General features: G+C 41.7%; 1 protein-coding gene across 4 annotated transcripts in view; it reads left to right on the top strand.

The window, feature by feature from the left end:
* The window catches only part of DROSHA (drosha ribonuclease III), a 105,100-nt gene that overhangs the window by 17,172 nt on the left and 65,379 nt on the right, over positions 1 to 22,549 (top strand). For all 4 annotated transcript variants that reach the window (XM_058680229.1, XM_058680232.1, XM_058680231.1 and 1 more), the window contains exons 10-14: positions 3,721 to 3,807; positions 6,782 to 6,868; positions 12,511 to 12,582; positions 15,159 to 15,240; positions 16,135 to 16,209. In XM_058680229.1, the coding sequence (XP_058536212.1) occupies positions 3,721 to 3,807; positions 6,782 to 6,868; positions 12,511 to 12,582; positions 15,159 to 15,240; positions 16,135 to 16,209 (403 nt within the window). The remainder of the gene's footprint in view (positions 1 to 3,720; positions 3,808 to 6,781; positions 6,869 to 12,510; positions 12,583 to 15,158; positions 15,241 to 16,134; positions 16,210 to 22,549) is intronic.

Here is a 22,549-nt window from a genome sequence, read left to right on the forward strand (position 1 = left end):
ACAGATGCTGTGGCTCCTTTTCCGCTTGAAGTAATGCCATCAAAATGGTTTTAACATACTCCAGAATGATCTGTGGTACTGGTAACTTGTTAGACAAGATACTTGTGTGTTAGACATGGAGTGGGGAATGTCATTAAGGAAATCTAGATAAATTCTGGAAGGCTCCTTTATTAAAATGGGCAAGTTGGATTTAACTTGATATGTGTTGTTATTTTAAGGATTCTAAGCCTGTACATATTATTTTCCACACCTTTTTCCATGACTGAATTATCATGGAGCAGTGATCTTATGAAAGTGCTGTGAGGCACACCCCTTCTTGGACAGGTGCTGGAGCCCCTGTTGCTGCATGTGGTGTCTGCCCATCACCACAGCGCTTGTCACATTCACTGTCTTGGTTAGTCTGTTGTAGACGTGATGTGCCTCCCCACACCACCTTGATGGACACTGCAAAGAAAGTTGATTGACTGGGTGGAACACTAACATTAACAAGAGACTCACTGATAACTTTTTGATGATTTTCATTGATTCTCCCTCTTTTATCAGGTGTTTTTGTTAATCTCAGATTGTGTTTAAACATAGTATATGTAAATTTTCAGTTTCTGTATAAAGCTTTTTTGAGGCCAAGGAATTGAAGTTAAGAATATGAGAGTGTCTGATCACTTGAAATACATGCCTCATTTTCCACCTCTTTTTGTATTTGAAAGTAACCAAGTGCAGCAAGGGATTGTGGGACAAGGCAGCACCTATTAGGTCTGTGCGTGTACCACAGGATGGGGTTCTACATGGGGATTAGGGACCAGCACCTGTGACAAAGAGAGCAGAAGACAAATTGAGAGGGAGTAGTGTACCTGTTGTGTGGACCTGATCCTGCCTGGCTTGTTGAAATTTTCCTTCATGTTCTCTTCTCCGTTGGTACTCAGAGCAGCCCACACAAGGAGGGCATGGCCCGGGGAGGAGACCTCTGCCACTGAGGCTCACCCAGGGACCAGCCCTGAGATACCAACTGCTGGTTCTGTGTTGATGGTTGCTCAGCAGGTGGAGTTGGTGAGTGGTGGTGCTGGACAGGAACCTGCAGACAGGAAGGGCAAATGGAAACTCAGAGTAGATGTTTGCTCCTGGAGGAAACATCTGACTCCTTGTTGTAGTCGGCTTGCCATGTGATCTCAAGGAGTGATGCTGTTGGAGGAGCTCTGCATGGGTCAGTGTGGCTGGCAGTGGCACACTTTAGTTGGTGTAGACTTGGTTGGGATCTGTGCCATTGGCTCACGTAAAGCCTCTGTCTGCTGCTCTGACGGCCTCACTGTTGCGCCTATCCTGCCAACTCTGGGATGACTGGCACCAGCTGCCCGGCCACTTTGCTGCTGCTTAGTACCTCTCCCGGGGCAGTTACTGTCTGATGCACGTAGCTGTGTGATGCGGAGAGCCTCATGATGCCTCCTGTTATCCACTCTCAGGGTTCCAACCCAAGACCCTCCCCATCCCTGATGTTCCAGTCTTTCCTTTCAGGCCTCTAGCTAGTAGACAAGGCCATGTTGTTCTGCCCAAGAGTCCAACTGACTGCAGTTTTCTTTTTCCAAGCAAAGTGATGAGCATGGTATAGGAGAGGGGGATGATCGCTCAAACTCAGAATGGTTTGCACTTCATCTGACCTTGATGTATCTGGACAGCTCCCTCCTCTGTCGTATAGAATGACATAACTTGACATGACATGACATCTGGGCATCACATGGTTTTCTTCGACTCATCTTTGTTGCAAATTGAGCTAGTAGGAATAAACCAGTTTCCTGAGTGTACCAGGCGCAGCTGGCAGTTAGAGTGGGAGGCACATAAGCAAGTGGGTCATGACATTTATCTGGGTTAAGCAGGAGAGGGTGTGATCGAGGTGATGCGTGAAGCCCTGCGGGATGCTCTGCAGTGGATCTGACAGTTTTGGGTTTTAGCTTCATGGCCTTTTGTTTTCTGTGTGCATGTTGTACCTTTGTTGTTCAAGTTGCCACCAGTAAGACTGCTCCCAGGAAAGAGAGCAGGAGATTCCTGGCAAGGGTGGAGACGGTCAGGGCAGGGAACAGTTCTAGAGGAAGGAGCTCCTTGCCCTGAATGGTGGTGGCATCTGGAAGCTGTTCTGTCTGCCAGGGGCCAGATCAGAACCATTTCCTTTGTAAACGCCTGGGCTGTTGCTGCTACCCAAGTGCACAGAATCACTAATGCACCATCCCTGTGGGACTCATGCCTCCTTAAACTCCCTGTGGGACCAAGAGGGTTACTCCTGGCAGCTTACTAGCAACATGCTTCTGCCTCACAGATGCAGAATCATGAGAGCTCAGGATTGGTGATCCCAAGTACACTGGCTTCTTGTGGCTACACTGCTGCATGAGGAGGCGCCACTCTGTCATGGTTAAGAAGGTGGCTGCTCCCTCCATAGTTGGCTCAGATGAGGAGGTGTGCCCTGGCACCAAGAAGTCTATGAGAACGAAGTTTATACCCTGTTCAAAGTCCTCGTAAGAAATATACTGCCTGGGTATCTTTTTTTTTTTTATAAAGATTTATTCATTTCATTACAGCCAGATATACACAGAGGAGGAGAGACAGAGAGGAAGATCTTCCGTCCGATGATTCATTCCCCAAGTGAGCCACAATGGGCCGGTGCATGCCAATCCGAAGCCGGGAACCAGGAACCTCTTCCGGGTCTCCCACGCGGGTGCAGGGTCCCAATGCATTGGACTGTCCTCGACTGCTTTCCCAGGCCACAAGCAGGGAGCTGGATGGGAAGTGGAGCTTCCGGGACCAGAACCGGCGCCCATATGGGATCCCGGGGCTTTCAAGGCGAGAACTTTAGCCGCTAGGCCACGCTGCCGGGCCCTGCCTGGGTATCTTACATGAGAGGTGGCTTTGACATTGGTTCATCGCTGCAGAAAGCCATTCAGATACAGCCCTGGATACAGAGCAGACAGACATGAGCTCTTTCTGTTTCCTGCTGCAAAAGGCTTGGCAAGTATCAAGCTGAGTCTGACCCTCCTGTGTGAAGGGCTGGAGGTGGCTGGCCAGCTCCGAATGTGCTCACCACACCTGTAGGACAGGGTTCCTGTGAGCCCCGATGCTTTACAGTGACTTTCTGAGGGAGCCCCACTGTGCTCTCTGGGCTCTGAAGGCTGCCAGTCCTTGCCATTCATCAAGCTCTGCAGGCCCCTGTGCCTTGGGAAGTGTTTGTAGCAGCCTCTGCCCTCTGTTCCTGGCCTGGCAGCCAGAGGGCCCATGCCCATTGTGCGTTGAAGCTGAAGAAGAGCCCAGGGGCAGCCATTTGTATCAAAGGCAGTTGGACCTCTGTGGCAGTCATGCCAAGCGGGACGTGAAATGGGCCCCTCTCTGGCAAACATCAGGAGTTCCTTCACACTGTCTTGGATGCTGCTATGGCCCATGCCCCACCCGATGGAAGGGCCCAGGCCCTTGACGGTGGCAGGCATTCGCTTGAGTGCCAGGGTCTAGTGATCAGTTGTTCTTCTAGGAGTCCCCATGGGTGCTCTCACAGTTTGGGGATTCAGACCGCACAGATGTTTGTGCCTTTACTGGCCGCAGGTCACTCTGGTCGCCACTTCACCGGCATTGGAGCAGAGGGTTAAGAACTGGTAGCTGCTTGTTAATGGCAAAGTGAATGCTGTTCTCCTAAGAGCCTCTTTTATATTTTGCTGCTTTGCTCATACGTTCATTGTTTTATCCTCTCAGGCCATCAAGCCCTGCCGCCCTATGACCAACAATGCTGGCAGACTTTTCCACTATCGGATTACAGTCTCACCTCCCACAAACTTTCTGGTAAGTTCCCACCAAAATGAGATTTGGTTTTGTTTAAAATGTAAATAAATAAAAAAATGCACATGCCAAGTTACTGATTTAGTTTTCAAATGTTGTTTTTTTGCAGAGTGTTTTAATTTTGTTGAAAGTGGCATTTATCATAATGGTGTTTCTTGCAGGCTTCTCCCATTCTGTGTTGTATCTTTTTTTCGTCTGTATTACTAATATCAGACAGTGGCCAAGTGCATCAAACTGGAGCTTTGGAATCAGGAATGCCCAGAACACCTCCACATCACTAACAAATAACAAGCAGCTTATTTATTGTCCAAAGACCCAAACAAGACAACCTATTGTATATTTATGACAGTAAGGATACTTAATGTTTGTTAGCATGAACTGTGTGCCAGGCATCATTCTGAGGGTTGCACAGATATTAACTTAATCTTTGAGACGAATCTACCATGCTTGTGAAGGAGTAATCCACATTTATAGATGAAGTTAAGTAACTTGCTCAGGATTGCTCTGTACCCAGTGGGAGAGGGGTTATTGGAGTCAACTTCAGTGAATATACTTGGATGCTGTTTTTCTGTGCTGTATTGCCTTACTTGGTATCGTATGGTTAACCTGGATCATCAAGAGATTTTGACTTCAAAACTATATCCTTTTTTAAAGATTTATTTATTTATTTTAATTGGGAAGTCAGATTTATAGAGAGAAGGATAGACAGAAAGATCTTCCACCCGCTGGTTCACTCCCCAAGTAGCCTTAATGGTCAGTGCCGAGCCAGTCTGAAAGCAGGAGCCAGTAGCATTTTCTGGATCTTTTGCATGGATACAGGGTCCCAAGGCTTTGGACCATCCTCGACTGCTTTCCTAGACTACAAGAATGGAGCTGGATAGGAAGTGGAGCAGCTGGGATATGAACTGGTGCCCATATGGAATCCCGGTGCATGAAGGCAAAGACTAGCCATTAAGGCTACTGCGCCAGACCCAAAATTATATTATTCTTAATTATGTATTTTTAATGACTTCATTGAGGTACAACGGCACTTTAGGAAGTTCATGGGAAAATTGAATTAGAAGATAGATTTATTTTAGTGCTAAAAAGTTTTGAGATCCAGTCATAGGTTTTTTTTTTTTTTTGATTTATTATTTTTATTGGAAACTCAGATTTTACAGAGAGAAGGAGTTACAGAAAGACCTTCCATCTGCTGATGGACTCCCCAAATGGCCACCATGGCCAGAGCTGAGCTGATCTGAAGCCAGGAGCCAGGGATTTCTTCCAAGTCTCACATGTGGGTTCAGGGGCCTAAGCATTTGGGCCATCTTTTGGTTTCCCAGGCCACAAGCTGGGAACTGAATGGGAAGAGGAACAGCTGGGACATGAGCTGGTGCCCATATGGGATCCTGGTGCCTGCAAGGTGAGGACTTTAGGCAGTAGGCTAACGCACCGGGCCCTATTTACTAAATTTTTAAGAATTCTTTTTTAGTTTATTCAAAAGTTGTATTTATTCAAGAGAGAATTTCCCATGTGCTTGTTTGCTGTTCAGATACCCCTCAGAAGCGAGGGCTGGCCTCATCCAAAAGGAACGCTTTGCCCGTTAGCATTCATTTCTTTTCCATCCTCCTTGCCCTACTGTTTGCCTTACTGCAGGGAGGTGATAGTCGGTCTCTATGGAGTTACATGTGTCACATAGGGAAAGGATCAGGAAAATGTGGTGATTTGTGTCTGGCTTCATTCATTTAGCATACATTTTTCAGAATTCATTCAGGTTGTACATATATTAGTACTTCATTTCTTTTAGTACTTCATTTCTTTTTGTGGCTAAACAGTAATATCCCATTAAGTTTGGTGTATATTGTGTGGATCTGCAGATTTTATTTTTCTACTCATGAATCAATGATATTTGGCTTGTTTCCACTTTTGGACAACTCTGAATAATGTTATAAAGAACATTTATTTACAGCTTTAATTGGGGGTGTGTTTTGATTTCTTTTGTGTGTGTACGTACAACTGGGATTAATAGAGCATGTGTTAACTATGTGAGGAACGGCTCAGCTGTTTTCCAAAGTGGTTATACTACCATTAGTCATTTTAGATATTCTTTTCTTTAGATTTGATTCAGAGCAGCATTGCTAAGCATTGAGTTACTGACATGTAACAGCAATATTGGCAAAGATAACATGTATTTTTTAATGTTCTTTAATCTTTCCCCTCTGAAATCACATTTATAGATGTATTTTATATAGATTTGTGTAAATAAATGCATACTTTTTGGAAGAGTGTTGTTCAGTATCAGTGTAAGAAATGTATCTTTCAGGTTACCATCCTTGATAATTAGCTGCATTTTTAGCCTTTAGGTTAAGAAGAGTGGGCTCTTAAGAATGGCTTAAGAGAAGAGAGTGTTCTCTACTTAGGTTTTGATCATCTAATTACAAGTTCAATTTTCGTGTAATCTCAGGCTTTGACCTTTTGTTTGAATTGATCTGTTGTGGTGTTTGGGTTGCCTTTTCCTCAGAGAGGCTGCTGATGGAGTTGTGAGAGACTGAACTTCTGGCACCCAGATACCTTTCAGAGCCTTTACTCTTGATCCTGTTCATGCTGAATCTTGTTTTACTTGGCATTTGAATCAACTGTGTTGTCTATTTGTTCTTGCTAGAACTTGTTCAAAAATTGCACTCGAAACTGGTACTATTATGAGAACAGAACTGGTAATATTATGAGATTAAACAAGATTTTTGATGACACTGATAATAAAAACTGATTGTCTCCATACATAGATAGTATACTTACTATAGGAAGCCAGAATCTTCCATGCAATAGAACTTTGTCTAATATTCAGCTTTTATACGACCTTCTCTATGGTGTTTGGAGAAACATTGAGGTCACAACATCCCCACATTTCCCCTGTTGGTTACTGTGGGTTCTGGTGGATTTCTATGTATGTGACTCATGTCGTTTATTTAATTGGTATTTCATTTGTGTTTGTTTCTAGACCGACAGGCCAACAGTTATAGAATATGATGATCACGAGTATATCTTTGAAGGATTTTCTATGTTTGCGCATGCCCCCTTGACCAATGTAAGTATGTGTCCGTGGGCTGCCTTTCTCTTCCTCGTACCTCCTTCCTTGTCTTCCCCTCACCCTTTCTTTCCAAAAGTCAAAATAGAGTTCCGTTTATCTGACTCCTAAGCAACCTTCGCTCTGTGCCCTTCTGTGAGCTCAGGAGTCTGGGGCGATGCGTGTCAGGTGGGAGTGTGACATTTGGACTAATGAGTCACAGGTTTGGTCCCCATTTCAATGGTGTAAGTAAATGTGTCAGAATAACATTTTAAGAGTGTGAAGGATTGAAAAAGGAGGGTAAACAGTGGGCTAATGTGTTGAAACTATTTTGGATTTGCTGTCCTTGAAAAGAAAGTTAGTTTTCAGGAGAAGCGGTTACTTAGTCATCAAACAGTAGAATGTGCGATGGAACTTGTTGAGGACTCCCGCTTTTGAATCCCGGGAATACGTCTTCTTTGACACAGATTCATGATATCATTACGTAGGTACTGGACTTTGTGTTGGGAGTTGATTCAAGTGGAATTTCTGTGTCTGTAAGTGACAAGCTTCCATCTCAAAGCTGGTGGGCCTGGGAATTGTCTTGTTACTTCACATTCCAACAGAGTGTAGAGAATTCTCAGGCATCCCGGCAGGAAAGGAGCACAGTAGCTACTTCCCTCAGGCCAGACGCTGCCGTAAAACGTCCAGAATTATAGCTCTTTGGTGTTTACATCAAAATAGAATTTTTTACTGTGTGTTTATTTCTGTAGTCTTCTCTGGTTTGGCTCTGTGAAATTCCATCTGGAATTTGAAAGATAGGTCAGTACATGTAAATGTGAATTTCTTTTCCTTTCCTCAGTAATAAGGCTCAGGTCTTACCTTTTCCATGGTGTTTTCTGTCACTTTTTTCTTTTTTTCCTTTAAGGTAAACAATTTCATAGTGGTGATGGCAGTTTAAAAATAAATTTTAAAAAAATTTCAGTTCTAATTGAGATTTTCTTTATTCCATAGTGTATTTTATCCTCAAGAATTTTAAGATGATGATGATTATATTGCAGTGAATAAGCATGATTTTTTTTTTTTTTGTGCTAAATACTATGTCTGCTTCTAAGGCGGACCATCTGCTCACTACCACAGAAAGGGAGTAACAGTGAGGCATTCTTGAGCAGCTTCTGTGAACAAACACCAGGAAGCTTTTAGATTTGGCTGGTTTCTTTGCTTTTGCTTCTCAGACACTCAGATGATTTGTTCCTTGGACTTGGAGTCTGAGGGCCTGTAGAAGTCATCTTGTGCAGTGTCCCCACTCCAATTAACATTTGCTCTTTTTATTCCTCTGAAAGACTTACAAATAAAGAATTTTGTTAGTCTGAAATATTCCAAATTCTACATATCACTCCATCTTAATTCCCTAGAAGTAATGTGAGTCTTGATTTTGACTTTTTAGGGTACTGGTGCTTCAAACATGCCAGGGCTGATGTTAGTGAATTCTACTAACTGTGAAGTCTTTTTTTCTTTTCTTTTCTTTCTTTCTTTCTTTTTTTTTTTTTTTTTTTTTTTTTTTTTTTTGTTAAGATAGTCTCATTTTTATTTGAAAGGCAGATTTACGGAGAGAGAGATCTTCCATCTGGTGGCTTGCTGCTCAAATGCTGCACCAGCTGAAACTGGCTGGTCTAAAGCTAGGAGCCCAGCTGCTTCTGTGTTCCCCAAGTGGATGCAGGGACTCAAGGCTTTGGGCCGTCCTCCACTTTCCAAGCATATTAGCAGGGAGCTGTATCAGAAGTGGAGCAGCTACGACTTGAATTGTTGCCCATGTGGGATGCCACCATTGCAAACTTAACGTACTACACCACAGTACCAGCCCTCAGCTATTAGATCTTTTATAAGCTTTGGTTTTCTTCTCTGTGAAGCAGGGTACAAGTTGTAGCACTCTTCAGCAGCCTTTCTGAAAGATGATGGAGCTAAAACCTGAAAAGTGTTTATCATACTTTTGACACATAATAAATATTGGCACCTCCTGTGTTAGAAAAGGTGCAAGAACTGGGTTTGAATTTTCTTTTTTTTTTTCTTTTTTTTTTTCAGTAACCTTGGATGAGTGATGAGCTTCATAAATGATAGCCACGTTTAGGATCTTGGTGAGATTTGGACATAGTTTTTCAAAAGTAGGCTTCATTTTTTAAGAGTGGTTTTAGGGTTACAGCAAAAGCGAATGGAAGATACAATTTTTAAGTCTCTTCAGCTCAGGGTTTGGCAATGAGAGGTCTCTACTGGTAAATTATTCACGGTTCTTACTTTTGTTACGAAAGATGGGAAAACTCTTTAAGTTTCAGCAGATATTTTATATAAATATTCCGATTCTCAAAACTTGAGAATTTGACTCTGTAATGAGGAATGCCATCATTTGTATTAGGATGTTGATAAAATAAATTGAGTTTTAGGCTGCGTGTTGTACAGTTCATAAGATTCAGATCCACCAAAGACTTCTTGAATTTGAAATAGCCTCCAAGAAAAAGAATTTTTAAATTGCTTTACTGATCTGATTCATTTCCTTGCTAAAGAGAGAACCAGAGCAAGAAGGGTATGCAAATTACGGGTAATGAAAGAGTCTCAACTACATCTAGTCATGGCAAGTTCGCTTAAGGTCATCTTGAATTGAAGTGGATTGAAAGCCTTGTTGGCTAAGTATAGAACATTCCAGGAGATTTTTGTGCTTTTATGTCCTTTATTTGCTATTACTTAGATTACTTGATGTTATAGAAAATTTTGACAATGTAACTGTTACAAAATTATGAAAGCATATTTGTTGGGTGTGCAATGATTTAGACTGTTCCCAAAAGCACAGGAAAGTTCTTTGATCATTTTCCTCCCACCTAAGCTGGCCTTCCATTTATAGTGACCCTGCTGACCTGTAGGTTTGGTCATTCAGTGCCCATGAGCCGCAGAGTTAGAATATAGTTTTGGTTCTCCACCCTACCCATGAGATCAGGCGGAATAATGTCAGCACATGGTCGTCTTTACTTTTGGGTGTTCAGATGTACTTTAAGACATGAGGGTATGTTCTAGCATTTGATGGCATTGATAGGGAGCAGTGTTTGTGTTCTTTGCAGTATAACAGTTTCTGGTTAACCGATAAAACGATAAGCTCTATTTATGTCTTCTAGTAGAATTGCAGTGGATAAGAGAATTTCCTTTCTGAGAAGGGCTCTGGTGGTGTGGATGGAAGTCTAGCCAAAAATTAAGTATATATAAAAGAGAAGAATTGAAAGAAGGAATTCTTTCCCCAAAATGGTTTTAGTTAAAATGAAGTAGGGAAAGGATTCGTGCATATTGTTTTCTTGCTTGTTAAGTGTTCTCAGGAGCTGTGGTCCTCATCTCTTCTCTACTGTCACCCTGAGGAATTCCATCCCATCAAGGGTGTATTGCCCTGTGCCTGTGCTGCCCATCTGTTTCATATGCAGAGCTGCGACAGCAGCGAAGGACAGCTCAGTTCCTCGCACAGGCACTTCACGTTGGAATGCTGTCATTGGTGTTGGCTGCATTATCCTGCCCTGAGCCTATGGGAAGCCAAACTCATCTTCTGACACAAATATTTGATTTGAATTACTTGAGGGACATCTCATGGATTTCTGATTTGTCTTAATGCTGTTATTACCTACCTGGTCACTTACGCCAGGAACCTGGAGATTGTCCTGGGTTTTGCACTGTCACGTCAGAGGGACTGCCGTGGATTTCAGTAACATCTGTTAGCTGTGGTCAGATGTTTTCCAGCTCTCTAGACTACGTTGGCCCCTGTACTGTTGCGTTATGCTCCACTCAGGTCTTCCGGTGCTGTTAGCTGTGGTCAGATGTTTTCCAGCTCTCTAGACCACGCTGGCCCCTGTACTGTTGCGTTATGCTCCACTCAGGTCTTCCGGTGCTGTTGATTCCCTTCAAGCCATTTCTGTATTCCTCCGTAGTGGCCCATCTAAAATGGAAAGCTGGCATTCTCTTACTTGACCGATTGCATGTTACCATGTAGCTCCTAGCCCTGATTTGAACTTGGAATGTAAGGACAATGTAGGGGGATTCAGACCTTCCTCTGCAGGACTTTCTGGCTCCTCTCTGGCTGTGCACATCACTCTCTGTGGACAGCTAGCTGACTTCTTTTGGCTATTAATTTCTCTGTCTGCTGGAAGCTAAGTACTTTCTGTGTGTCGGCTTTAATGATCTGGAAGATCTGAAAAACTCCTTGTCTTGGAAGATTAAACCTACTGTTTGAATCTTTCTCGTTTTATACTTTGCTTGTTTTTAAATTGCACTTCTGTAAGTTGAATTATATCATATTAGATTATACTTGTTCACATGGCTTTTTCTTCCCCTTTTAGATCCTTACATACCTTTAAAGGAAGGGGCTATGACTCATCTCAGGATAATATGAACTTGTAATTGCTAGCAAAGTATAGGCAATTTAAGAAAAATGTTGAGTCACTTACAGATCCTCAACTCTTAACTATTTTTTAAATGAATGTCAGAATAAAGCAGAACTTAAAAGTAGTAGTGGACTTAGCATATTGCTTTGGCTCGTTTAGAGTTCATTATTACCAGACGGTGGAAGAGGGTTCTTTTATTCAACTTAGCTCTGAACTTCACTGAAATTAACCACTAACTTCTGAGGAAACAAACACTAAGAACTAAATTTTGGAAAAAGATTTCCAGTAGGTGGCATCATAAGACTATTTTTCTTACTATCTGTTATGCTGGTGGAATTAAAATTTGTTTGATTGCTGTGGTTTGTTAAAAGCGATTACATGCATATAAAATCATCTCATGGACATATTGAGCAGCCAGAGAAGCCCACTTCACATGTCTCTAGGGCTGTGGCTCAGTTGCTCTCCCCAGCCAGCCAGCCAGCTAGTCTAGTCACTGCAGTAACCCTGCTTCTCCATTGCTTATTCTATTCATTCATACAGAGATAGTGTGGAAGCGTTGTTGTCTGATGGTGCATTGATAGAATTGTGTTTATTTCATGCCAAGCCTCCCTTTACTTTCATGTGATGGGAGCTGTGTACTCTAGTGGCTAAGAGCTGGAGTCTGGAGCAACACTTCTTAATTGAATATCTGCCTGAATCAGCTGATGGCTCTGCTGTGGCTTCCCAGTGTCATTGAGCTCATCTTATTGGGATGTTGTGGTGGATACTGTGAAATAGTTGGAACAATGCCTGGGTACATGTGTCACCACAGTTGGTTCTGCTCAAGAGCCAGACCAGTAACATTACTTGGGAGCGTTTCTGTGAGCCGTGAATCTACCTGACAAGTTGTAAGCCTGACATCGCTGATCTTCCCAGCCAGGCAAACATTCTCAAAGATGCTAACCTGAGCAAAGGAAGCATTTATGATTGTGGCTTGCTGATTCTTTCCTGGTGGCATGCTTACTTTCTACTGGCTTCTTGTCTTGTTTGTGTCGCTGCTGCCAATATTGTAATTCAGCACCAATGTGATGCTGGTTCCCTGAGGAGGCCTGGCCAGCAGGGGTCCAGCCGTGAAAGTCCAGCAGTTGTGGTCAAGCTTTGGGTGCAGTGGTGTTGGCAGCCCAGCGGAAGGTGAAGGCCTCTCCCTTGGCCTTCCAGGTCAGGTCACAGGCATGTGTGCATCGTGAGGCAGCAGGGAGACAGTGAGGAACTGAACCTCTCTTCTTCTTATGGCAGATTCCACTGTGTAAAGTCATCAGATTCAACATCGACTACACGATTCATTTCATTGAAGAGATGATGCCGGAGGTAAGGGAGAAGATTGTTCAACAGCCCGTAACGTAGTTGCTCTTTCATTTATTCCTGCTTTATGTGTTGAATATTGAGCTTGACCAGCTGTGGCCTTTGCCGTAGGAATACTCCTAAAGTATCATGTTCATTGTCAAAGGGTGAATGAGATGCAGTTCTAGTGTCAAGGTTAAAATTCAGGTCGTTTTAACTCTGACCTATTTGTTTTTTTTTTTTTTTTAAGATTTATTTATTTTTATTGGAAAGGCAGATATAGAGAGAGGAGGAGGGACAGAGAGGAAGATATTCCGTCCGATGATTCACTCCCCAAGTGGCTGCAATGGCTGGAACTGAGCCATTCCGAAGCCAGGAGCCTCTTCCAAGTCTCCCACACGGGTGCAGGGTCCCAAAGCACTGGGCCGTCCTCGACTGCTTTCTCAGGCCACAAGCAGGGAGTTGGATGGGAAGCAGGGCTGCCGGGTTTAGAACCGGGGCCCATATGGGATCCAGGCATGTTAAAGGCGAGGACTTTAACCACTATGCTAATACGCTGGGTCCTCATTGACCTATTTGTGAACCCATTTCTGCTCATATTGCATCTGCCAATAGTAACTTTACATCTGTTTCCAGTTTGTTTTGTGTAGGAGACAGGTTTTGGTTACTGGCCATAATAAGAGAGGAAATTGGAATAGTTAAATTGAATCTGATAGCTGTTGAAATCATCTTATTTGTTATCTCCAATGACAAGATCAATACTCGGTTCATTTTTCTCCCCATATATTTACATATTTTTCCTAATTGTTTCTCACTGCTGATGCTCAGCAGTGTATTTATCTAAATATATGCAAGAGAGTTGAAATTCCAAAACAAGATTAATGTGAATTTCAGAATGATTCATTGCCTGATCTTGAATTTAGTGGTGTCAACAAATCACCCTAAGAAATAACAACTAGACAGCGAACAAGCATGCGCGCTGAGCACCGTGTGGGAGTCTGGTAGATTTCCAGAGCCACTGGCTGTTCTGGCAAACGTTGTTTTACAGGCAACTGTCATAGGCAGGGAGCACTGAAGGAGGATTGATGGGCATGATGTGCCTGCTTGACTGGCACTTACTTCCTTCTGTGCAAGTCCTGTTCACTCTACCTGCCTTTCAAAAAGAGAATTAGAGAGGAAGGGCTGCCCCTTCCTTCTCCCATGTGGAAGGGTATGTATTTATTTATTTATTTATTAAGGTCATAAGCCTTCGTTTGCTATTGTAAAAGCTTAGGACTTTGGGCATGCTCTCACGCAGGGTGATGGATGAGCTGGGAGCACAACAAGTAGCAGGAAACATTAGAAGACCATTCTCACTTGCAAGTGTATCATCCCTTTAGCTTGTTGACAGGAGAGATTTGGATTCAAAGCTTTGTGGCTTTTCCTAGCTCCCCGTTAATTTTCTTTCATTAAGAACGTAAACCTTTATCATAATAGACATTTCATAGTCGATTTTTAAGGAGTTGCCATATTTAGCTACCCTTTTTCACATCTTCCATTCTGAAATTCAGATCTGGAAGTATAAAAGATGTGTGAATGTATCAGGCAAATTTTAAGGGTTGGTTTTGTCCAGTGCCGAAGATTGCTTCAAACACAAGGCTATGTTTTTTGCCCCCCCCCAGAAGAATTTGGTAATAAATAGACATATTTTTGTTGTCAGAATGGAAGAAGGTACACTGCAGACACCTGGGGACAGAGGTATATAAGTTGTAAGATTGGTCCCTTTTAGCCACACAAATTAACATGTCATTAGTGTCCAGTAACATCTGTATTCAGAAACTCCAAAGTACATATCTCTGCTTCCAAAATCAGGAAGAGATGTCATAAACAAAGCCCATTAAGACCAAGCAGAGTGAGAGTTTATATTTCTTGCATCTGGAGACTCGATAGTAGCAGTAGGCACAATGGTTTGCTTGCACTGAATCCCTGCCCAGTCATTAAGAAACTGAAAAAACATGGGGCATGCCTCTGGATGTAAGGGATTTCTACTGTTTTAACTTATAGAATCTGTAATAAAGTATTCTAACATCAACTAAAAAAAAAAAAGAACGTAAACCTTTGGAATACAAAAGGTCTCTGTGTGGGTGACTTGCTATCAGAGATTTTGGGTATGTTGGGTAGGGATGGGGGATAAACCAATTAGAGCCTGCAGGGGTGTGTGTGTGTGTGTGTGTGTGTGTGTGTGTGTGTGTGTGGTATGTATGTATGTGTCCACATGTAATCTGAACTGCTAAAACAGCCCCAGGAAATTTTGACAAATTTTTTATTAGGTTGCAAAAACATTATGTAGATGAAAACTTAGTTTTCAAATTTTGCATCATTTGATCTGTACACTTAGAGGAGTAAGACACTTGTAGGAGTCCTCATTACATCCTGGCCTGTTTTGTTTCTGTCTGAAAGCAAAGAGTTGCTGCAGGGTAGTAGCCACATGTAAGGATATGGTCTTAGTGTAGTTTGCACACTTTTTAAGTTACTTGATTAGAATATGCTGGGCGTTCAGCTAATGGAGGATCTGTTATTTATATATAAGATCTGTAGTAACCTAATTTTGTTATGTTTTTCAGAATTTTTGTGTGAAAGGACTTGAACTCTTTTCACTGTTCCTATTCAGAGATATTTTGGAATTGTATGACTGGAATCTTAAAGGTAAATAATAGGATTTAGAGGTCAGATTGCCTGTGGAAGAATATTAAGGTTTATAGGAAAACTCAGAAAAGTCAGGGGTTGTGGGTGAAATAAGTTCCTCCTAGTTTTGAAATACCCAGGGAAAAGTGCATTATTCATAGGCATGCCTTTGTCATTTGTATGAAGAAAATTATTCTGTATTTTATTTCATGCAATTTGACAGTGCTTTATATCAGCTGAGAAGGTGATACCGGTTATTATAACTACTTTGGTTTCTGTGCATTAGTGAAAAATCTCATTCATTAATATTTGAAACCTAGTAAACATTGCTGTAATGAACTTAGGATAGTTTATTAAAACCGAGCTTTGGTTAGTCATTAAAACATACATATATATGTGTATATGTACATATAAAGAATAAGTGACCCAATGTAATACCTGGTTCCTGGGTCATTCCTTGTTGAAGTACCTCTGTTTCCGTCAGCATGGATCTTTTATTCTTTTAGAGGTGTCTGTTTTCCAGCAAACGTTTGCTCGTTTATTTTTGACGCACTGTGTTAATGAACAGTTTATCAAACCAAGTGTTTGAGTGAATAAATGGAATGAATGGCTTTTTAAGACAGCAGCATTTCTTAGTTTGAGTGGTTAGACTAAAATGACAAAAAAGCACATGAGCATATTATATGCTACTGTAGTTCAGTTATGACAATAACGTTGCTAGTTTTGAGTTAAACACAGTTTCTCCGTGCATGGGTGCTCCTACTGACCCCTAGTAGTGTCTTTGCCGCCTGTGTGGGCTGCGTTTGTCACTGGGGAGTGTGGGGAGGTGGGATTTTTTATGTCTTTCCTTCTGGTGGTGTTTTTGCTGTGGTTATCATGACCATGTGACTTCCTTTTTTCCCTTGTTTCTCTCAGGTCCTTTGTTTGAAGACAGCCCTCCCTGCTGCCCACGGTTTCATTTCATGCCACGTTTTGTACGGTTTCTTCCAGGTAAATCTTTTGACTTGCCCATGACCCGAGAAGATAGTGCATCTGAAAATAAGCCTTCCGTTTGCTTTTCAATCTCAGCGACGACTCTCTTGCCTCAGGCACTGTTAATTATGTGCTTTTCAGATTATAAAATTACACATGTTGTTTTATGCCTCTGTACAATTTATGGTAGCCACAAATTCAATGAGAAATGGAAAATTATCAATTTTGAAAATTTACTAATTAAATATACAAATATTAAAATTGGCATGGAAAAATTCAGGTGATTTTAAAAATGTATATGGTTAATTGGAGAACAATGTAAAATTTTATATGCAGTATGATTATGGCTGCAGAAAAATTACAATACCTGTATTGTGTTAGTAAGAATTTGGTGTTCTTTTATATTTTTTGACATGTGCTTTTATTTCTTTTATAGTTAAAAGATATAATTTACTAATCCTGCTAAATTAAAATCTGTAAATAAATATACAACTTGTTTTTGAAGCAGTATTTTAATGCATTTCTATTTCTCTTTAGAAATGCACCTGTATGATATGACAGTACATTTAGTGTTTTTAAAAAACAATTGAATTTTTGATGATATCTTTGGATGCCTTTTGCTTAGCAGAATCTGTTCCTTTCTGGCTTTTGCTATGTTCTCTTTTTTATGATTCCCTGGCCTGTTGCCTGTTGTATCAGATTGGGAGTCCTGCCTTGAAGGTTCCGCTCCCAGAGAAGTTCTGCCCCACGTCTCAGCATTGCTGCATTCCCCACTTTCTGTCATGTCTGTAGTTCCATCCCAGCCACATACTTGCAAGGCTGTTCACCACCTAAGTGAAATTAGCCTTTGCCCACAACTCATGTTTTCTCACCTTGCAGTAGCATTTTCCTATAACTTCTGCCTGTTGTACCTTTCACCCTTTGCCTCACCCTGGATCTCCCGTCTCCTATGTATGCCCACTTTTCTTTGTTTTCTTAACCAAATCCTGTGCTCTGACTTTGAGCTGTGTCTTCTAGCCTGCATCATGGCTCATAGTATACCCACTTTCCATGTCAGGATCACCACACCAGCCATGTTTCATTTCTATGTGGCTGACTCAGTAAGAGTGGAGAAAAACAGCTGCTGCTTTAAATCCATGGTCTGCAGTCCTGCCTGACTTGCTCCATTTTGTAAGCAATGTGCCCAGTTCTCCATCAGCAGCAGTTTGAGAAATCCAGGTCTGAGTTTGTCCTCTTATGTTTCTTGTCCTCCAGGGGTAGGAGACTTGAACCCTGCAGTGTGTGTGTGTGTGTGTCCGACTCTGGCTTCCGCAGGCACCCTTGGTCCATCCCAGGCAAGCTTGGCGCCCATGCCAGAGTCCCCTTCAGCCCGTGGCCCATCTCAGAGGACATGCTGTGGCCCTGGGCTGCTCGCTGGGCTCTTGTTCTTCCTTACAGATCTCTTACTCCTCTCCTCTGGTTCCTCCTCAGTGGCTTCTCCTTCCTGTCAACTCAGTGTGCTTAGATTTCCTTCAAGATGTTGTCCCTGATGTCCAAAGCATCACAGTGGCTTCTGTTTATTTCAGGATAGTGTTCCTCATGTTTTTAATGTTATGATTAATGTTTGCTTTATTTTAGGAAATACATTCAAAAGCTTTCCTTTTTTTTTTTATAAAAACTATTTATTGAGACACTATTTTTCAAGGGAAATACATCTTTGATTTTTGAATGTATCTTCAGTCAGGATTGTTAGGGTGTTAGGATGACTATATTGAAAAGGTCTCGTTTCTGTATCTGTCTTCTACCTTCAGGCAATTTATGACCCAATTTCTAAGAGAAAGGGGGCCTTAAGGAAGATTCTTAGGCTGGATATTTATTACATGAGATTTCAGATGATGGACTATTTCTCTATTTCTCATTACCATGTAGGGATAACAATTAGATTGTCAAAAAGGAGAAATATCTATTGATTCATTTAAAAACAATTTACTTTCATTAGATATCCTGTGGAAAATAAACACACTAAAGAAAAAACAAAACCCTGAGAAACAAAGAAACACACCTAATGTATGGATTGACTTTTGGTCCTGGGCACCACATTTTAGTTGACTTGTTTTCCCAGTAGGACTTCATTCAAGATCTTTTAGAAAATGGAGGGTTAGTGCCTGGTGCAGTGGCCTAGTGGCTAAAGTCCTTGCCTTGAACGTGCCTGGATCCCGTATGGACACCAGTTTTAATCCTGGCAGCCCTGCTTCCCATCCAGCTCCCTGCTTGTGTCCTGGGAAAGCAATCAAGGATGGCCCAAAGCCTTTGGACCTTGCACCCATGTGGGAAACCTGGAGGAAGTTCCTGGCTCCTGGCTTCGGACTGGCACAGCACCGGCCATTGTGGTCACTTGGGGAGTGAATCATCGGATGGAAGATCTTCCTCTCTATATCTGACTTCGCAATAAAAATAAATAAATATTTTTTAAAAATATGGTGGGTTAGAAATAATACAGCTAGCATATTTATTTTCTGTGCATGAAGATTTATGACATAGTTGCCATGATACTAGTATTTGATTTGCTACCTATTGTTTTAATACTTCACCAAGCAGATGGAAATCTAAAGACCATGATGTATAGCCCTGAATTTCTTGTTAGAAGAGTCATGCCAGTCTGCACTACTACGCGAGATGCACGATTACTCTTTTAACATTTCAGCCTACCTGCCTTCTTTCCTTCCTTCCTTCTTGTGTTTTTTGTTTCTTGTTTATTTGTTTTGTTTTGTTTGAAATTTCAGTAATGAGCTCCATGAGGCCAAAAAATAACTATGGTCTGGCCGTCTTTAGCATCAGTGCCAACACAGCTCTTGGCACAAAGCACATACTCAGAACTCATTCATGACTTTGTTTATCATCAGTCTTAACTGTGTCTTCTTTAATTATACATGTATTTGGTTATGAGTAAAGTTGTTTTCCAAACATTCTCTAATACCATCTCTGTTTTTTTTTTAAGATTTATTTATTTATTTTCATTGGAAAGGCACATTTATGGAGAGAAGGAGAAACAGAAAGATCTTCCATCTGCTAGTTCATCCCCCAAATGACTGCAATGGCCAGAGCTGAGCTGATCTGAAGCCGGAAGCCAGGGGCCTCTTCCAAGTCTCCCACTTGGATATAGGGTCCTAAGAGTTTGGGCCATCCTTGACTGCTTTCCCAGGGCATAAGCAGAGAGCTGGATGGGAAGTGGAGTAGCCAGTTCGTGTCCTGGCAACCATATGGGATGCCATGCTTGGAGATGGAGGATTAGCCAGTTGAGCCATTGCACTAGCTCCTCCTCATCTCTCATTTTTAAAAATAAACCTTTAATTGAACTATAACATAAATGCCAAAAAAAATCATGAAGGTTATCCTCAATGCATTTTGTAAGAGATTTATTTATTTTTATTGCGAAGTCAGATATATATAAAAGAAGAGAGAGAGGAAGATCTCCCGTCTGATGTACAAAGTTTTTATTCTGACTAACTGAGGTTAGTATTGGGTATAATTCAGGATAGTAAAATTTCATTGATGGAAGGCTTGTATCATAGTTGTAATTAAAGTATTGGAATATTGAATCTATTTTGCGAGTTAATTATCTGAACCCCATCTGGACCAAAAGTTTTTGAGTATGGCTGCCAGAGAGCCAGTGGTGGGGTGAGACAATATCTCAAAATTTCCAGGAAGCCAGTATCCTTTAAAAACCATTGCTTGACACAGCATTTTAATATAACTTTGTATTTTAAAAATTTAGAAAATATCTTAATATAAATTTAGGAAATGTGATCACGTAAGTACATTTTGGTTGAAATATGCAGAAGACATGGTCAGAAAAGGGGATGGTGTGGTGTTTCCTTAAATTGTGTGTGTTGCGCAGTTGAAAATTGAAATACATGTGTAAGTAGTCATATGCTTAATGCAAATTCCCGAACAAATTGCCTCTCCTGCCATAACTATATATAAAACCATAGCTTCTCCCTGCCACAATCATATAAATAACCAAGCAATATGAACTAAAAGAATTTGGTCTCTAAGAAACAGTTTAGAAAGTCTGTCAGTTCATTCATGACTGTCCAGATTCATTCCCTAAACACAAACTACAGTTCTTCCCAAATAATGAGCCATTGCCATGGTTCCAGGCCCAGAACTGGCAAACTTCCTGTTAACCTTAGCCTACCCGCTCTGATTTCTCATTTATATCATGTCCTGTTTTTTCCCAGCCAGCAAGATAAAAATTACTTCCTAGTGCTCGGCGACGTGGTTCCATAAATCCCCAACATAAGTATGTAGCAAAGCAGACCAACTCAAAGAGCCAATTCATTAGCATTAGTGAATTCATGGTTGTCTGAGAGCAAGTGGCCAGGCTATTTATCTGCCTCAGAAAGTCACTCCACAGATATTTATGGAGTATTGTCTTTGCCACCCTGGGTGTGGGACATACGGGTCCTGCCCAGGCTTTCTGGCTGGACTCTAATTTCATCTGCCTCTTACTGCGTTTCCCTAGCACTAGACAGCGGGCAAGAGCTCCAGTCCCCTTTACTTGATAACTTTTTCACTTCAGATTATTGTACTGAGTTTCCAGTGTTTCACAGTGGTGAATCTTTGAAAGGGTTAGTTGCAGATTGCAAAATGGAAAGCATTTTTCCTTCAGCTGTAGTGTCTTTGCACTGTGTGTGTATATACCCATTTTTAATTTGATTTAGTTACCTTTATTTTCTGTGCCTTTGCAAAGTTCACAACTCTTTCATCAGCATCTTTGCACCCAAGCTAGAAACTGTATAGCTGACATTCTTATAAGCATGTAGTGGCTTTTTGTCTTTATCTTGCAAATATTCCTCTCTTGAACTGGGCAGTGCCTGGACTGTTTTATTGCTACTACATTGGAGCCTTTGTTAGACATTTTTTCTCTAGGCTTAAATATTGCCCTCCTTAAGTTTTTTAATTTCAATACTGACTGAGAACTAGGTTCCTAACCACGTGTCTTGGTTTGTGTTGTTCTAATGGAAACAGTGTGGCCTGAATGGCTCAACCAACAGCCTTGTTTTGCTCATAGGTCCTGAATGTTGAAGGGCTGAGGTCAGGGGCTAGCCAGCATGGTTGGGTTCTTGGTGAGGGCTCTCTGTCTGATTTCCAGTAAACCTACTGTGTTATCGCAAAGGAAGCAAGTTCCATCTGGCCTCTTTGGGTAAGGGCCATTCCTGAGGGCCTCACCCTCTTGACAGCTAAAACCCCTGCTTCCTGACACCATTACTAAGGAGGTTAGGATACTCCATGGATGAATTTGGGGGTACCCAGCTGCTACTTCACACCATCCTGAAAATTTGCTAGTCAAAGGTGACTTTTGAGCTTAAGGCAGATGCGTTGTAGTGTTATTTGATCAATTAGACTGAGCCCACCTCATGTGAGATGAGTGTATTTTGTGATTTGTTCACCTTGTGGATGATTTCTTTTTTCAGAGATGCTATAGCTTTGATTCATCTTTGATTTGAACTTTATTTTTAGAGATTTATATACAAAGATGTGCTTAATCATCATTAAACTACTTGCTTCTTGAGGGTGTAAACCTTGTCCCTCCCCCATGATTGTAAAATATCCCTGGCACACAGTGCTGAAAAACATCCCATCTGAGTATAACATCCTGAGTTCTTATCAAGCTGTAACTCTGCAAGATCTGGCTTCCCTGCCGCTCCTGTCGCCTCTCCTTTTCACCCCACCTACAGTGGCCTCTTGGTAGTTCCTCAATAGACCAAGCCTCCTGCCTAAATGTTCTGGTCATTTTGTTGAGCTGGTTTACTTCTCACCCAGGTAGTTGCATGGTGAGCTCCCCTTGCTGCTTTGAAAAGTTTTTACTCACTTGGTTTACATCATTTTTTGTGAGATTTATTTATTTTTACTTGACAGAGAGAGAAAGATATCTTTCACCATCACTCCCCAACGGTCACGATGGCTGGAGCTGGGCTGTCCAAAGCCAGGAACCAGGAGCTTCTTCCTGTTTTCCCAATCGCCCATTGCTTTTCAAGGTCATAACCAGATAGCTGGTTTGGAAGTTGAGCAGCTGGTACTCTATCTGGTGCCCATGTGACACTGCAGGTGGAGGGTTAGCCTGATAAGTTGTGACATCAGCCCCTGGTTCAAACACTTTATTCATCTCAGCCATATCTATTTTTTTCTTTAATTTGGTCTTTTTTATTTGCTTTTTGGTCTCTTTCACTCCACTGAAGTGTGAGCTTAAGCCAGGCAGGGCCGTTTAGTTCATTGCTCTGTTTCCAGGGCCTTCTCGAACAATACCTGCTGTGGAATGCTTGTTGGGTGAGTGAATGATGGTGTTAATACCTACAGCAGCTGTGCAGAAGTACTC

The sequence above is a fragment of the Ochotona princeps genome, chromosome 23 (genome assembly GCF_030435755.1).
Source record: "Ochotona princeps isolate mOchPri1 chromosome 23, mOchPri1.hap1, whole genome shotgun sequence".
Lineage (NCBI taxonomy): Eukaryota > Metazoa > Chordata > Mammalia > Lagomorpha > Ochotonidae > Ochotona > Ochotona princeps.